Raw genomic sequence first — 18,654 nt, forward strand, 5'->3', positions numbered from 1 at the left:
TGTCAGTGACACTGTCTCCATGCACCGAATTGTATACCCCCTATGGTTTCTCCAGGTCCCCAAAGAGTTCGCATTGTCACAATAAGACTGGCTAACTCTGTCTTCCAGGTTGCTCAACCCTCTTGGGGAAGGTGGCACACAGAAGGCCAACACTGTCAGCACTGCCATCTTAGGTGACCAGGAGTGGGACTGGCAGAAGACTGGCTATCTCACAATTGGCTCCCCTTGCTCTGCTGTACTGTAGCTTCTCCCCTCCCCCATGATTTTCATTACATAGATATACAAACATATTTAAAATATATGCAAAGGTGTAAAGAATAACCAACCCTCCTCTCCACCACAACTACAATCCTGCATTTCGTGTTTTATCATTCCCTCGTTTTCCTTTACAGTTTTACTAGGTATGTAAGTATCCCTAGTGACATGTTTAATTTTGCTTGTTTCTGAACTAACAGAAATGGAATCGTACTGTATGCATTCTCTTGCGACTTGCTTTATTCTTTCAACATTATGTTCATGGGCTTCACCTATTTGGTCTTTGTCTTAATCTTAGTAACCAGTCTATAAAACAAATGACTACTTACTATGCCTATTCTGGCATGATGTGTTGTGCATATCAGGTGGTGGATAAACACCATATGACGATGCTGTGCAGGATATGTCCACAGAATAGCTAGGCAGCTCATTTTTATGCAAGTGTAGTGGCAACACCGGGGAAGAGGAGTTTCCATATGAGGTATAAATCCTTTAGGCAAAAGCTAAAAATGAACCAATCTCTTGGTGTCATTCTTTGCAATGCATGTATACACCTCAAGTATATGAGTTCATTACTTAATCTGACAAATCCATTTTGTAACACAAATGCAAGAAAAAAATGAATAAAGTTTAAATAGTCCATCTTTCGCATCATCCCTGCTTAGGTATCTTTCCATTTTTTCAAATAATCGAGAACAAACCATCAATGAGAGAGTGGAGAGAAGGTTCTGTCTCACCTGCTCTCTTTAAGTATTTCCTTGAGTAAATATCATAAGCAATATAGGTAAATCTTTCTTACAATGTAGAGATGAAAACAAAAATAAGAGTTAATCCTCTGGGCATGAAACTAATAGGCCTAGTATTTTTCCAAGTACTAGAGTATTTGTTTCTTCAGCCAGTCTCCATTAATATTTCAGTCCTCTGGTTCTCAATCTTGACTGGCTGTTGTAATCACCCCTCGAATTTTAAAAAATTCTGACGTTTGTATCTCATTCTCGGTGATTCTGATGCGATTGGTCTGGAGTGGTGCCTGGGCACAGGGATTTTTAAAAGCTCCAAAGACTCTAATATTCTGTGAGTGTGAGAACCACTGCTTTAAGCCACTTTATCCTCCTCCCACCGTGTCCAGCACGGTGCCTGCTGGAAAGTGACGCTCAGCATGAATAAATAGTGTTCTGTTTTTCAAGGAGAGAAGCGTAGTCTCAGAACCACAACCCTCCTAGTGCGCTGGGGCAAAGAGGCAAGTCCTGCCAAGCAAGTGGGTGATGGCGATGCAGCCCGCGTCCACGTCTCTCTCTTGACTCGCACTAGAAGGAATGTCCACATGGAAGCGCAGGTACTGTCCAGCCAAGTCCCGAAGGCCTCAGAAGATAGGTCACTAAGAAGTTCAGGAGCGCCAGACTGTGTCTTGCTTCTACTAGGGAGGCAGAGGCTGAAAAGGCAGGTGTGGACACTTTGAGCTCTGACCCACGTCTGGTCGACTTTAGAGTCCAACTGGGATCTTCTCACGCCTGCAAACTGCAGTGTGGCAGCTCTTGGCGCGTGAAGATAAGGGCTTGAGTGAGGAGGCACCATGGCGAGCCGCCCTAGACCTGCCCTGCGGGGAGCGTGGCGCAGCCTCCAGCGCTGGAAGCGCGAGCCTCTGCAGAACTACCCCGGGCTGCACGTGGCGCTGCGCTAGCAGCTGTCCAGGAGCGCTCGGCGGCAGGGGTGCGGACTACAAGTCCCGGCATGCCTCGGGGAGGGGCGGGGCGGCGCCGAAGCCCGGCCAGGAGGGCAGCCAGGCCCAGGCGTGCGCAGTGGTTCTTGGGAGTGGCGAGGCGGGTCCTCCGTGGCTGTCATCTGTGGCCTGGGGCGCCCGGGCGGGGGTGGTCGCTGCCATTGGCGGAGAGGCGGGAGAGGCGGGGCCGCCGCGAGCCGCTGCAGCCGAAGCTGAGCAGGCGGAGGCAGGCGGCCGGCCGGGGAGGCACGGTCCGGGCTGTTGCGTTCCGGCCTGGCCATGGCAGCGGCGCCCCTCAAAGTGTGCATCGTGGGCTCGGGGAACTGGTGAGCGGCTGCGGGCCAGCGGCGCGGGCTCCGCCTCCAGGAAGCTCCTCTCCCGGGCGGGCTAGGGCTGGGGTCCCCGTCGCGGCGTGAGCACCCGGCACCGCGCGCAGGGAGGCGGGGCGGGCGGCCTGGGGGCCGGGCTGGGCACCGCGCGCCCGGGGAGGCCGCGCCGAGGCCCGGGGGCGGCGCGGAGAGAGCGTCCTGCGCGCCCGCGGGCACCTGTCTGCGCTCTCGTCACCGCGCGGCGGACGCACGGAGGCCACCTGCTCGCCACGCCTGGGTGTTTTGCGCAACATCCTAAGGGCGGTCTCCATTCCCCTGGGCAGATCGCCCGGATCGAGGGATTGAAGGGGGCTCGAGTATTCTTATGTGGTTTTGGTATTGAGGAAACCGACGCAGAGAGGGCTAAGGGGCGCTTGCTACCCAGGATGTGGGCGGGGTCCGCGCACACATCCAAGTGTGCGTCTCGTCCCGCTTCGGATAGTCCAGCATCTTTGTAACGTTCTATCGGGAAGAAATTCCAAGTTGCACCAGGCCTTGCTCCCAGAGTAGTCCAGGGGCGTTGGAAATTCTCCTCTGGGGAGATGTTTGTGAAGCTTCAGGTCTCCACTAGGCTCTATTTAACTTGAACATTTATTAAACTTTGTGCACGGTGCTCTTCTGAGCCCTTTATAAATGTCAGCTCTTTTAGTTCCTTTTACCAACTGGTCAGTTCCCACTGTGTAAGATTCTCTGGTGTTTGGGTGAATATAGAGGAAAGTGTAGGAGGCAGAATACAGTATAGCATATGATACTTCCAATCTTTTTTCCGTTGCTGTGCGCTGTTTTCCCCACATCCCAGGGGCTGGTACAGAATAGTTCACCGTGATGCCCTTTCAGTGCTTCTGGTTTTGTGTGGCTTGACACTCCTCACAGTTCAGGCTTCTAGGAACGCTGCAGCCGTTGGTACTAGCTACTTGGTCTTACTCTTTAAAACTTGGCCCAGAAAATACTTCTTGGAGGAAACTTTATCTGGTTTTCCATCCCACCTAGGCCAGTGGCCTCTCCCTGTGTCCCTGTTGCTGACGTCTGTCACTGCAAGGTAATGATTTACTTGATTATCTGTTTCTGCTCCTCCCCACCCAGCTCTTGAGAACAGCCTCTACCATAGTGCCTGTCATAGGCTAAGTATATACTAAATGAGTGTCTGAAAACTAACTTTTTAAAATGTAATTATATTTGATCAGGTAATATATTCTATTGTTTAAAAACTAAAAGGTACCAAAAAATCACAAAAAACAGTGGAATATCTCCACCCACGCTTGTCCCCCAAGGTGCCTCCTGGAGGAAAGCCAGTGTTATCAGTTTCTTCTGTCCTTTCTGGAGAAATTCCATCAGATACAAGAGAATGTTTACACATATTTCTTTCCCTCTCTGCCCTACAAATACTAGGATGATATGCACTTTTCTGTAAACTTTTTTTTTTGACCAAAAATGAACTGTTCTTCTCAACATTTAATGGAGCTGGTACCTATCCACTGCAGAGCTTCATTTGGACTTTCAGCTTGTGTTGGCCAGCTTTGATCCCAAGGTCACTTGAGGGAGATGTCAGCTGCCCTGTTGGCCATGGGACTGGAACAGCACCCACTTAGCACGTGTTCTTTTAACGTTAGTTTTCCTCTTCTGTAAGAGGACACAGAACCACAGACGACAGCGCCTTTTCCTGATTTGCAAGGTGCGGTAGAGATAGCACAGCTTTGCCACGATGGATCGAGGCCTGGAGCTAGAGTAGTGAAGTGAACTTCTTGTCCCCTCTACTGGGGTTTGGCTGCCTTCCCACTGCTTCACTCTGATGTACTTGACTTTTCTTGGCCCACTCCAGCCCTTGGAAATGGAGTAGAACTTGGCTAGTGACGCTGGAGCAGAGCAATTGAGAAATGTGCCGTGCCGATGGTTTGGGCTGGCTGCCTGGCTCCATTAATTATGGGATCAGAAGGGAACAGTTGTTGGCTTCCCTGCAACTGCCCTGGGTGGAGAGCACTACAGTCATAGAGAGAGGAGCATGACCTCCCCAGACATTCAGGAACTTAAGAACTGAAAACAACATGAAGAGGCTCCATAGGGGCCGGTTGGGCATTCAGCTCTGGCCGGTAGACATTGGAGTGTTGGCCCCGTGTAGATATAGTGGCCTTTCCAGGGATACAGACACAACTGGACACAATCCCTGCCTTGAAAGAATTTACCATCAGCTTGGAGATAGATAAGGACTTGGAAGATAAGTTCAAAAGAAACAAAGTGGAGTGAAATATCTGTCACAAGTTTAGATGTTACATTTTAAATAGTGTTTCTAAAAATGTGGTCCAGAGACTACTTGCATCAGAATTACAACGCTGAAGCTAGACTTGCAGAATCATATTCTCTGAAGGTGGGACAGATTTTTTTCCCTAAGAGACCTTTAGCCTTTCACTAATTTTGAAACAGATTACCAAGAGATGGATCTACCCATCCCATTCTGAGGAATGGGAAGTTGCTTAAGCAATGTTTACACTTGGGACTTTGAAGTAGCTCAAAATGCTTATGTAAATAAAGGTGTTGTCACATCTAAGCTCATAGCTAAAAAGTGGCTATAATCCTCACACTGAGTGCTTCCCCCATGTAATGGTCATCAATTGCAGTAGAGAGACCAGAAGACTGAATCTAGCTGACTTGCCAGGGAGCTGCAACCAGAAATGACTTTCGAGGGAAAGTAAATGGGTTATATAATGTGCCCTTGTCCTGTCCTGTGCCACGTCCTTTCCTCTAGACAGGTCAGAGAGGGGAGGCCAGAGGGGGCCCTCATGCATCCAGCCAAGCCCTGCTGTGCTGCACACTCCTGGGGCTGCAGAGAGGTGACTCAGAAAAACAACAAAAAGAAAACAGACAAAAAACCAGAAGCTTCTTAAATTCCTCCAAAGATGAAACAAAGTTTCTTCCCTAGAACTTTGGGAAGATCACCCAGACATAGTGCAAGATCCAGTTCTGGAACTAAAACTTCAGGGCTGTATTTACAGCCAAACCTCTGTGCTAGGGAGCATATGTCCCAAACCTCCTTTGGAGGCAGGGTAGCGCAGTGGTGGAAGGAGGGCTCCAGATTCCAGCTCCCCAGGTTTCTCTCTTGGCAGCTCTGAGGCCTTGAGCAAACTGCTTCCCTCCAACAATCATTGCTTATAATATTGGTACCTGCTGTCTAGGATTATGATTAGGATTAAATGAGATGATCCGGGGAGAGGGCAAGGTCACGAGCACTCAGTAATGTCAGCTACCATTATCATTATTAGTTTCATCATCCTTGACGAGCAGCATCATTAAGTCACAAAATGGACCCACTTGGAGTTTGGCCAAAGAGTAGAGACAGAGAAAGGAGAGAACATAAAAGCAAAGAGCATAACTGATGTGCAGCTGGAGTTGTTGTTTATCTCTTGCTCCTGTTTTCACCATCGCTCCACAGCGTGACCCCTGAGACTGAAGGTCATGGAGAGCTTGGGCCTACTTTTTGCACTGGTGACCGAAGCCGGACGTGTGTGACTCTGTTTTTTTTTGTCTGCTGGAATCATCTAGAACGCAGCGCTGCAGCTCTTTGTCCCCCTCTGTACTCCTCAGTTTCTGTCATGATTCTCCCTCCACTCCGCCAGGGAGAGCCCTGTAAACAGTTTGAGCATCTGTAAATTAGCTCTTCTGCAGTCAGAAATAGTCCCTTCCCCGTCGACAGGCAGCACTGACACAACCCTGCTTTGGAAGCTGGAGGGAGAGTTTAATAATAGGATGAATTCTAGCTGAACTGGGAAAAGATCCAGTGTTCCTTGTGAGCCTGGATGAGAAAGTTTGTACTACTAAAAAAAAAACAAAACAAATAAAACCCTGATACTTAATCACCTATTTCCCTCACTCCCCTGCCTGTTCAGTATAAAAATCACTACTTCTATTCTAGGGATGAGTCAGGACCTCCTGATTTTCATACCTTAACCTTTCACCTCTTAACACTCTCTCACCTCTTTTATCATTCTTCTTTTCCGCTTCCTCTGCTCCCTTAAGAGAGAGAATCATAATGATACCGAACCAAGTGGGCTCGCCTTCTGGTGAGTTAAATAAGACTCTACACCAGTGGAAGTTGTCTCACAAAGTAAAGTGTATTTGCAGCAAATAGGAGGCCGTGAGGAATCATTTCCAAAGTCATGGCGCCCCTGAACAGAGGAAGGCAGGAACTTTTATTTGGTTGGGGAATGAATATTCAAAAGGGAGAGAAGGGTATTTGCTTGCACAGGCTCAGTTGGAGAACATGCTTCCACATAATGAAGCCTAAGCTCCTCCTGGAGAGATCTTTGGTTTAAAGATAAGGCAAAGGTAATGGGCATAGCTCTTCTGGTGAAGCTTGGTCAGTTTCAGGATGGCTGGTGGTTACCTCTCCCTTGAGTGCCTTGCTTGGTCAGTTTCAGGATGGCTGCTGGTTACATCTCCTTAACTTACAAAAGGAAAAGAAACAACTTGGAAAAACAATTAATTGCTTCCAAACCCACCTTTGAGTTTCTCTAGGCCCCTAGTGGGTGACAATAATGTTACCACTTACTGCCATTTTCTGTGTCAGGTACATACACTATTGCATTTAGATCTCATAACAAGCCTACGCTTGTTATTATCCCTATTTTAGATGACAAAACTGAAGTTTAGAGAAAACTATTCAAGGTCAGTGGTTAATAAGGTGGAGTTGAAACCCAGATCCTTCTAAGTCCAATGTCCATGTTTCTGTAAATTCTTATCATTTTCAGTGAGAAGCATGCTATTACCTGAGGACAAACCTCATTGTTGTAAAACTATTGAGTATCTTACCCTCCCAACAAGAGTCTAGTATAATAATATTCCACTTAAGAAAAATCAAATTGAAATGAGGCCTTAAAAATTATCATGTTCAGTTTCCCTCCAAAGCAGGCGTCCCCTCTCTTGTAGACATGACAGATGATCATAGTTTACTGTTTTTTTTTTGGTGAAAAAGACTGGCCCTGAGTTAACATCTGTTGCCAATCTTCCTCTTTTTGCTTGAGGAAGATTGTCCCTGACATCCGTGCCAATCTTCCTCTATTTTTGTATGTGGGATGCTGCCACAGCATGGCTTGATGAGCGGTGTGTAGGTCCGTGCCCAGGATCTGAACCTGTGAACCCTGGGCTGCCGAAGCAGAGTGCATGAACTTAACCACTATGCCACTGGGCCAGCCCCCATAGTTTACTATTTTTAAGGCAACTGATCTTAAAATTAATCTAGCAGATTAATTGTTAGAAAAATGTTGAGTGAAAAGCCTTTCACGTCCAACTTATACCCCTTATTCTCCGAGTAATGCCTGGGTGAGCCCACTCTTCTAAGACGTGTCTCTTTGGATAGAAAAGTCAAATGTCCACTGAATCTTCTCTGTGGCAGCCCAAGTCTCCCAGTGGTTGCTGGTGGGAAGTGGTTTCTGGGTCCTCACCATCCAGGTCACCCTTCTCTCCCTTTCTTCTTCCTTTCATCCCTTGCCCTCATGCTTGGTGATGTCAAGAACTAAGCTCAGCAATCCAGAAGTCTTCTGGGCTCCCTTAAGGTTATACTAGTGGCACTTTGCCATCATCCTTCTTTGGGAGTCAGTTACTTCCACAGTTGGGAACTGAGTCAATTATCTGTTGCTACCTAACCATCTCCCCTAAAACGTAATGACTTCAGACAGTAATCATTTATTAGCTCATGATTCTGGGGGTCAACAGTTAGGCTGACTAAACTGGGAGGGTCTTTTGCTGGTCTAGCCTGGGCTCACTTGTAAAGCTGTGGTCAAGTAGTGGGTTGGCTGGGACTCTTGGTCCTAGATGACCTCCTTCACGTGTCTGGCAGTGAGCAGGCTTCGGTCAGGTTGACAGGAGTGACTGGGCTACGTGTCTCTCATTCTTCAGCAGGCTAGCTTGGGCTTCTCCATATGGTGGCTGGATTCCAACAACAGCAAGAGAGAGCTCATATAAGTAGCTCATAAGTGGAATCATACAGTATTTGTCTTTTTGTTACTGGCTTATTTCACTTAGTATAACGTCCTCAAGATTCATCTGTGTTGTAGCATGCGTCAGAGTTTCCTTCCTTTTTAAGGCTGAATATTATTCCATTGTGTATATATATATATAGCACGTTATTTATCCATTGATCTGTCAATGGACACTTGGGTTGCTTCCACCTTTTGGCTATTGTGAACAATGCTCCTATGAACACAGGTGTACGGATATCTGTTCAAGTCCCTGCTTTCATTTCTTTTGGATCCATATCCCCAAGTGGAATTGTAGGATCATATGGTAATTCTATTTTTAGTTTTTTGAGGAACCACTGTATTGTTTTCCATAGCAGTTACACCATTTTACATTCCCATCAGCAATGCACAAGGATTCCAATTTCTGCAATCCTCGCTAACACGTCTTATTTTCTGTTTTGTGTGTGTGTGTGTGTGAGATAGTAGCCATCCTAACGGGTGTGAGATGGCATGTATTTTGTTAATTGCATGTGATCATATGGCATGTACAATTCTGCATCCTGTTCCTTGTTAAATGTCACATTCTATCTTAAGCGTTTTCCTCAGCAGTTTGAATTTTGATAGATAGAAAGGCTTTTTTCATCTCCTTCTACCCCTCCTTTATGTGAAGTTGTTCACATTGATCTTTTTTCCTCTGTGGTTTCTTTCTTTGATTTTAAGCTTAGAAAGCTTTCTATCCAGAGATCAAATAAACGTTCACCAAGTTGAATCTATTAAAAAAATACTTCATTTTTCACATTTGCATCTAATACTTTTATTAAAAGTCCTTTAACTGCAAAGAATTACACAAAATGTTAACACTGGTTCTCCTTGGGTGGTGAGATTATTCATAATTGTTTTTTCTTCTTTCATGTATTGCTTTAATGAGTAAAAAAGTAGATGTTATTTAAACCAAATTGACCACCCTCTTCCCTTGGATCCACAGTCAGGATCGGCTCTGGGAGAGACTGGGGCATGGAATGTGCAGAATCTGGCTGATCTCTTGCTAATTATCCTCCCTGGGCTTCAGTTTCTTCCTTAGTAAAAAAAGGGATGGACTGTAGGGTCCTTTCTGGCCCAAACATATCCTGTACCCTGTGAAGGAACATGGGCCACCAGAATTCTGTCAGATTCGGGCCTGACTTGATAGGCGGCCATTCATTGGCTGATGCAGTGTATCCCCAGCCTGATTAAAATATTACACCTTTTTAGAGAGGAAGGGGCTAGAGGGCCATGGACAGAGTGAATGCCGTGGGGGCGGGTGGTTGCCAAGCTGGAGGTTAGGACCTCCAGTAGGTGGGTGTCCATCCAGCCAGGACCAGAGAGGGAGAGCAGAGTGTTGAAGACACGGCCTGGGGTGCAAATCTCTGTTCTGCCATTAACCACCTATGTGATCTCTGGGCCTCAGTTTCTTCATGTAAAAAATGGGAACAATATAGTACTTGCCTCAGAGGGTTGCTGAAGCTTAAAGCAGATAAATGGGGTCAGATATTTAAAACAGTGCTAAGATGGTAATCATAATGCAGGATATAAATGTATCAAATCCACAGTGGTACACCTTAAACTTACACAATGTTATATTTCAGTAACAACAACAACAACAACAAACAGTGCCTGATGCCTGGTAGGCAGCAAATCAATGCTAATTGTTTCTGCCCATCCCTGCTCTTTTCTCACCTCTTGTCCCATCCTTGCCCCTTTCACCTTCTTGTATCTCCCCATGCGGTGCCATCCTCTCCTTCCCCTTTCTCTTGCTTTCCTTACTTCCTCTGAACCCCCCTTCTCCTCCTTGACTGTCTCCTCCCTCTCTCTCCCTCTCCTTCCCTTAACCTCGCCTTCCCCCTTCTCCCATCCCCTCTTCCTTCCCTTTCCTCTCTCTCTCCCTACCAGTGTTGGCTTTAGGTAAAAGCGAGAGATAATCTCCATGTCCCTCCTGTTCCTGCACCTTTGCTCCAGGGGCCCTTCCATCTGCCTGGACCGCTCCCCACGCCCTCCCCCAGGGAGGGGCCTCAGTCTTCAGAGTTGGGAGTTCAGCCCTAGCTGCACTTCCTCCCAGCTCTCCTTGACCTCCCTGATGTCCACCGAGTGTCACTGGGTCACTTGCTTAGCCACTTTGGACACTGTGGTATAGTTACATTTCTTTGTGTGCTTCCTGAAGCAGCATCAGTCTCTGTTTACCAGTCTCCAAGCTCCATGACGACAAGGACTTGTCTGCTTTATTCCCTGTATTTCCTATGCCCAGCACAGTGTCTGCAGTTCACAGGTGCTCAACCTGTCTTCTCAACGAATGGTTCTGCCCTATGCCAGGGCAAGTATAAAATAGCAGAAAGTGTGGGCTTTGGAAACAGATCCGAGTTAGAACTCTTGGCTCCAGATGGACAGTGTGACTTTGGGTAACTTATTTACTCTCTGAGCCTCAACTTCTTCATCTGTAAAGTGGGGATAATGTGACGCTCTCTTGTGGCTGCTGTAAAGATTAAATGAGATCTTATATCAAGTACCCAGTACGTAGCTGGCACTGGAACATTATTTTCCACCCAAGTCCCTTCTAAATTTCATTTGCACAGCATTGTAGGGCTTGTGAATTAGTCTACATTTTGAGGCCCGAGACTTAAGATAATTCATGATTTCCTGGGAAATGCGATTTTATACATCTATGTAAAGACCCAGGACTGGTCATCAGCAGACCTGAGTCCCTCTCCCAGGTCTGCCACTACCTGGTTGCGTGACACAAGGTCAGAGTGACTCTGAGCCTCATGTGTCTTAATCTGCAAGGTGGAGAGTTTGGATCGGATTAAACCTCCATCGTGCAGCCTCCGCCCATATGGCTTTGGCTCTGTCTATGTCATGCCTCTACTATTATTTGCTTGTTATACTTCCTTTAAAAGTTAACTTTTAAAAGAAAACTTTATATTGCTACTGTAAATATCCTAAGTAGAAGGTAACAACCACCACCAGTAGAATGAAAACAACAGTGTTACAGAATCTTGCCAGATACTACTCCCTGCCAAGGCTCAGGGTCTGAGGCCTCCTCATACTTTGTGAAGGAGGGAAATTAGCACATGCTGGAGAGATGGTAACAATAATAGCACTCAAATGAGACATTCTCTGCTCTCTCGGAAAGACCATAGGAGTTGAAAAGGGCACAGGTGAGTCAGTGTCATTTGGTGCTGTGTGTGGGTAGCACTCAGCCATGGGGGCCACGGGACCCCTGCTACTCATTCCTCACTTGGAAAACGCTGGGCTTGATCATAGACCTAGAAGGGATCTTAAAGGTCATTGGCCCCACCTGTCATTTAGTAGATGGTGACAGGCCAAGTGTAGAAATGGCTGCTCGTGCCCTTGACCAGCAGTGTGAGATCCATGTCTGTCTGTGCTGTGCAGTGGCAGAGCAACCCCTGAAACGTGGAGAACTCCACCAACGTGGTCATGAGACCCCAGCCACGACCACGAACACAACCATGCCCATGCCACACACAAACTGCCTTCGTGGACTGTAGTCAGTACTTTTATTTTAAGCTCAGTTCTAATATATCTGTGCATGTTGTTGTACTGGCCCTGTGTAAGTCAGTCACTTTTTTTTTTTTAGAACAGGGTATGTCACTTATAAGTAGACTCTGGTCCCTTCAAAACACTCAGATTCCTCCAAAACACTCCCTTTGCTCTATTTGATCCTTTTCCTTCACATTGGTCAGGAGCAGTAACACATATGTAATGCACACATCTGGTACCATTTCAGAGCCACAAAGGGGTTTTGGGTGTGGATTATACTTTTTTAAAAAACAGCTTTGTTGAGGTATAATTGATATACAAAAAAATGTTGGACATATTTAATGTATACAATTTGATGGGTTTGGAGATATGAATATACTTGTAAAACCATCACAGCAATCAAGGTAATAAACATCCATCACCTCCAAGCTTCCTCCTGCCCCTGTCCCCCCATTTTTGGTGGTAAGAACTCTCAGTATGATGTTAGCTGTGGGTTTGTCACATATGGGCTTTATTATGTTGAGGTGGATTATACGTTTTGGGGTTTTATAAATGACAGAAAAAGCTGGACAGCAAAGAAAATATTTGCTTCCACATGGAGATTGTACTAGATTGTAAAAGACATTAAAAGAAAACAAAACAAAACATAGTGTTTTAAGTCCTGATCTCCAGAAAAAAGATTGTTGTATAAGTTATTTAGAAAGAATAAGACTAGGCCTTATAGGCACTAGAATCTTTTTGTTCCTCTCCTTGCTTGATTTGTCCTTAAATTAAATTCCACACTTCTTCCCTCAACCCTGATCGCCCTCCCCACCGTGCTCCCCCACCCAGTCCCTGAGTGGCAGATCCGGCAGCTTGGCCCACAATTACCTGGAGTTACCTCTAGTTGCGTTCAAGTTGCTGTATTTGGTGCATCCCTTAGCTATTGCTGCAAAAGCCAACCCTCTCCCAACTCAGCTGCTTAAAATGACAAGCATTTATTGTTACTTATGAGTCTGTGGATCAGCTGGGTAGTTCTCGGCTTGACGGGGCTCACTCATGTGTCTGCTGTTATCTGAGTATTGGGTGGAAGCTCTGCTTTGCCTGCTCTTCCTATCCCTAACTTATGAAGCCTTTTTTGCTTCTCAGCAGAGGTATGGTCTTCCTCAGCACCATTCCCGTGTCTTCTCTCTGTACCCCAGCTGCACCCTGTATGTGGTTCTTCCACAGAAGGTCGAGCATGGGAGACTTCTCATGGATTACGGTTGAGTCCTTTGTGTAGTCGCAGTTTACCCTTCTGATCACACGTCCCTCCATTTTTCTTCACCTTTTGTCGCACATAGAATTGTGAATTTCTTTCACCTTGTTCATCTCTCTGAGTGGGTGGTAAGCTTTTGACAGCAAAGAATGCATTGCTTTCTCTCTGTTCTATCACCAGCTTCTAGCCCAATATAGTAGGTGCTCAGTAAATATTTGATAACAGGGGCCAGCCCGGTGGTGTAGTGGTTAAGTTCCCATGCTCCGCTTTGGCGGCCCAGGGTTCGCATGTTCGGATCCTTATGCACTGCTTATCAAGCCATGCTGTGGCAGGCGTCCCACATATAAAGTAGAGGAAGATGGGCACAGATGTTAGCCCAGGGCCAATCTTCCTCAGCAAAAAGAGGAGGATTGGCAACAGATGTTAGCTTAGGGCTAATCTTCCTCACACACACACAAAAAATTTGATGACAGGTAAATGAGTGAATGAATGATTGAATGAAATGATTGATGAAACCAGGGAGGAGGCAGAATGAGGTCCTGATGATGTCACATAAGTAAATAATATTACTGGAGTTTCCCTTATTTCTGTCCTGTCATTTGAAGCCCCATTGAATCCCAAAGGATGTACAGACATGGTCTGGTGGTCTTAGTTCTTAACAATTTCAATTTTTGTTTAAATTTCCTTAACTAATTCATTTTAGCAAACACCACAGATTTGCCTCTGGTTGCAAATGCTTGGCTTCCCCAAGAAACGGCTGGAAAGGGAGAGGCAAGTGTATTCTAGTAGGATCATGGGGAGGGGTCTTGTGGTTCTGCTTTGTTTTCCCACTTGGTTTACTAGACTTGGATTCCTAGTGTCTTGTAGAACCCCCTGCGGTTTGCTCAGTTCCCCAGAATCACACTTCTCTCTTTGACCTTGTGTGAGTTACTTGATGCCAGGGAACACTGTGAGCCTGGGCTGTTGTCTCCCTGTGAGTACCTGAGCAGCTGTTTCCAAGACTAGAGTAAAGATGATAGTGATGGTGGGGAGATTCTTGGCCTCTTTTCTACAACATGTCAGGAGGAGAATTGGATTAATGGGTATTTAGCTAGTAAACTGTCCTGCTGGCGTAGAATAAGAATTTCATGGGTAAAGCCACAGAGCTTTGATCTTTGCAGCTGTTCTCAACCCTGCTGCACATCAGTCCCTGGGGAGCTTGAAAAACTCTTGATGCCTGATCTCACTCCAGAGGTACCAATTTCAGTGGTTTGAGGTGTGGCCTGGGACGCTGGATTTTTAAATCTCCCAATTCTTTTTTTTTTTTTTTTTTGTGAGGAAGATCAGCCCTGAGCTAACATCCGTGCCACTCCTCTTTTTGCTGAGGAAGACCGGCCCTAAGCTAATGTCTATTTCCAGTCCTCCTCCTTTTTTTCCCTTTTTCTCCCCAAAGCCCCAGTAGATAGTTGTATGTTGTAGTTGCACATCCTTCTAGTTGCTGTATGTGGGACGCGGCCTCAGCATGGCCGGACAAGTGGTGCGTCAGTGCACACCCGGGATCCGAACCCGGGCCGCCAGTAGCAGAACGCGTGCACTTAGCTGCTAAGCCATGGGGCCGGCCCCAAATCTCCCAATTCTAATGTGCAGCCAAAGTTGAGAACCACTATCTTAGGAAAGGAAAAATAATTCTAATATAGGTTATAATTATTTGGATTTTCCTGGTTGTTAAAGCACAAAGGTTTATATGCTGGGATGCATTAGAGTTGCGTTAGAATAACAACTGTATTGGAGAGTAAGGATAAACGTCTCCAGTATGTTCCTCTGCATCAGCTTGGTCCTGCCCCCTTTCTTTTATCACCCCTTATTCCATCTCACCAAATTGTTTTGGCAATAATTGTTAGAAAAAATAATGAATGCCCTAATGCGTGAATTTGCAAGGTGCTCTTTACCTTTCATTTGTCCCGCGCATCAGGAAAGTTGGCCAAGAAACAAACAATTTCTCCATTTAAAGTCCTGCAGGAGAAGCTGATTGGCTCAGCCGAGATCAGGTACCCGCCCCGGCCCAATCACTGCCCTCTCTGTGGCCTGTGGCCCACTGTACGCTCAGCATGACTATGAGGTGGGCACAGGTGCCTGGCTGACCACGAACACCTCTGCTGTGGCAACCAGCTGCAGACCCACAGCCCTTGTCCAGAGGACTGGCGTCAACTAGTTGGAGAGCCTTCTTTTCCCCTGTCGGAAAGCCTATGGAAGACATTCATTACCACAATATGTTTGGGGACTAGAGATGCAGAAAGAAGGGAGCTTAGTGGGCTAGAGGCTGGCTGGATGTCTGCAGGGGGGACCACTCAGGCAGCCGGGCCCTGTGTCCTTGCTCTGCTCCTTTTCTGGAATCCACTCAGGCTCTTGTCTTTCCTTTATGACTGCATCTTGGGCCTGTCGCAGTTCACCAGAACACAGTGTATTCTGTAAAGTGTAGCTACACTTTAACCTCCTTAATAGATTTGAAATACAGCCTCTTGCCTCGGAGGCCTAGGGAACCCTCTAAGTGTTATTTTTATGTGATATTTTAGGTGGATTTCTCTTCTGTCTGTGATAGGCTTTTCCAAGTTAGGTTGATGCTTACTAGTTTCAAGAGATGGTGCTTTTCGACCTTGTACCAAATTCTGGGGGTTTGTTGATCACAGAGGGTGGTATTTCCAGGTAAAAACAACTAAGTTTGGGGGCTGGCCCGGTGGCCTAGTGGTTAAGTTCAGCACACTCTGCTTCAGTGGCCCGGGTTCGGTTCCCAGGCACAGACCTACACCACTGGTTGACGACCATGCTGTGGTGGTGACCCACATACAAAATAGAGGAAGATTGGCACAGATGTTAGCTCAGGGCGCATCTTCTTCAAGTCAAAAGAGGAAGATTGGCAACAGATGTTAGCTCAGAGTAAATCTTCCTCAGCAAAAAAAAAAAAAACAACGCTAAGTTTTAAATGACATGTGGCTGATACAACATCACATCTTGAGTTATAGGCTCAGTGCCGGACGCGAGTCTTCTGAATTATAATCTAATGCTTTTTCTCTTCTGCCCAAGTGAGTTTAATTTTTTTCTTTTCTGCTGTTTCTTTTGTAGGGGTTCAGCTGTTGCAAAAATAATTGGTAATAATGTCAAGAAACTTCAAAAGTTTGCCTCCACGGTCAAGATGTGGGTCTTTGAAGAAACGGTTAATGGGAGAAAACTGACAGACATCATAAATAATGACCACGAAAATGTAAAATATCTTCCTGGACACAAGCTGCCAGAAAATGTGGTAAGACTTTGGGATGAGAAGTACATTTGATTAATTCTGAAAGTTACGCTCAGCTGAGTTAGCACTTGGGACTTGAGGAAATGGGAAAGCTGCTTCCCTCTTCCCCTGTTCATTTCTATGACCAAGTTCTTTGCTTGGTCAGTTTTGGTTTTCCTGACTCTGAAAAGGGGCTTTGTATTAGTTTGCTAGGGCTGCCATAACAAAGTATAATAGACCAAGTGGCTTAAACAACAGAAATTTATTTTCTCTCGATTCCAGAGGCTTCCAGTCCAAGATTAAGGTGTTGGTTGGTTTCTTCTGAGGCTCTCTCCTTAACTTGTAGATGGTTATCTTCTTCCTGTGTCTTCACATGGTCTTCCTTCTGTGTGTCTGTGTCCTAATCTCTTCTTATAAGGACACCAGTCATGTTATATTAGGGCCCTCATTTTATATATTATATTTTGTATATATATATATAAAAAAACATTTATATATATTAGGACCTTATTTTAACTTAATTACCTCTATAAAGACCCTGTTTCCAAATACAGTCACATTCTGGGATACTAGGGTTAGGACTTCAACCTGGGCATTTTGAGGGGACACAGTTCAGCCCATAACAGGCTAATTTCTTGGCATTCAAAGTGCTAGTCACATCAAAGCTGGGACTAACGACCTTGCCTTCAGCAGCTCGTGTCCCCCGGTAACTCCTTTCTAAGGAGTTACCCTCTAAGAGAAAGGGAAATCTACCCTTTCTAAGCGTGGACTCTGATCTCTCACTAGAACAGCTACTGCACTGGTCTGTAATTAAGATCAGGGTCAAGGCCTAAATTACAGAAGGAGATCAGAGAAAATAGAAAATTATAAGACTGACAGTTTAAAATCAAGCTTATTGGATCTGGGAGAAAAAAAATACAGGTTATTGCCTGGCCTCAATCCAGTGACTTTCTGAGGAAAGGAAGAAATGAGCATGAGGGACGAAAAAGATATACCTTGTGTGAGTGGAACTGATGAACTTCTGTTGCCAGATTCAGCCTTACCACCAGGCTTTCTGTAATAGTCTGTTTGAAAACCAGACCGTTGTGGCTGCCTGATTCCTATGGTTAACCGGAGAAACTCATCTCCTTTGTTAATGAAATACCCATCACTACATATATTCACTCACCAAGCCTTTATGAGCACGCACTGTGCATGCAAAGCAGAGTGTTGGGTGCTTGAGACAGAAAGGGGAATAAGAGTTCGTTGCTTTCCTCCAGGAGTCCAGCAGGGGAGACAGATTTGTAAACTGATAAATGCCAGGAGGTTTGGAGATGCAAAGACCTTGCTGACTAAAGGTTTTTGTTTGGCTTTTGGTTACAGTGTTCATCAGTATCAAGAAGTGTGCTAAGTAGTTTACGAATATTGTCTCATTGATAATATTTGTTTTCCTAGTATAATGGTGATTCTGATTTTTACAGGGGAAGAAACCAAGGCTCAGAGAGGTTAATGAACTTGCCCAGGGTCACATAGCTAGAGGCTAGGATTGGAATTTGATTCCTGGTGGACTCATTCCTGAACCTGCTAAATCCATTGCCTTCTAAAAAATGATGACTTCCTCCTCTGTGTCACTGAGATAGGGCCAGGCTGCATTTCCCCACCGTTAATCTTGGTGCTGTTGGTGGGGAGAGAAAGGATCCCTAGGGTTCTGAGCTTGGAAGTTAAGTTGTCCAAATATCCGATGGAAAGAATAAGGGAGCAGCTATTCCCATCACAGTGAAAGTCCTCTGGGGTCATCTCTAATCCATGCTTGGAGTAGAAAATTGCTCTGAGCTTCACATCTCTCATTCCCTTCTGTAAACCACATGCTTCATTAGTATGTTCCTTCCACTCTGCTTTGTGCGAGTCCTTTATGTACCTATCTGTTTACACCCCCACCCCCACCTGAAGTGTGTGAACCTGACTTTCTGGTTTTTTGATCTCCCACACTTCCTAGCGCAGTGCTCCAGGGATGTTGGGGGAGGTGAATCTGCCGAGTGGTTCTATGAAGCTAAAGCCTGTGCTATGAATAGGGCAGCCGGAGGGAAGGAGGAAGGAAGGAATTGACAAGAGTCAGAGAACCATCGTCACTCAGAGCCCAGCCCCCACAGTGATTGACTCCACCACCCGCCCCAGGTCCCCGGGTATGGACAGAGAGGGAGAGAAGGGAGGAACTGTCCACTCCCAGGACTCTGTTGGTGTCTAAAGCCTTGTAGGTTCATGAAACTGAAGGGATACGTTCTCTGGAATGGACATTTGCATGACTCCCGGTTGTTCACTGTTATGGACAGTGCTCCTAGAAATGGCCTTGTACATGTCCTAGG

At 45.9% G+C, this 18,654-nt stretch overlaps 1 protein-coding gene across 1 annotated transcript in view; it reads left to right on the forward strand.

Moving 5' to 3' along the window:
• Positions 1-2,166: 2,166 nt before the first annotated feature.
• GPD1L (glycerol-3-phosphate dehydrogenase 1 like) overlaps positions 2,167-18,654 on the forward strand; it is a 48,882-nt gene continuing 32,394 nt past the window's right edge. Inside the window, exons 1-2 of the mRNA XM_004419457.3 lie at positions 2,167-2,301; positions 16,159-16,336. Coding sequence (XP_004419514.1) covers positions 2,255-2,301; positions 16,159-16,336 — 225 coding nt within the window. The 5' untranslated portion in view covers positions 2,167-2,254. The remainder of the gene's footprint in view (positions 2,302-16,158; positions 16,337-18,654) is intronic.

This window comes from Ceratotherium simum, chromosome 5 (genome assembly GCF_057802395.1).
Source record: "Ceratotherium simum simum isolate JZ-2026a chromosome 5, ASM5780239v1, whole genome shotgun sequence".
NCBI classification, from domain to species: Eukaryota; Metazoa; Chordata; class Mammalia; order Perissodactyla; family Rhinocerotidae; genus Ceratotherium; species Ceratotherium simum.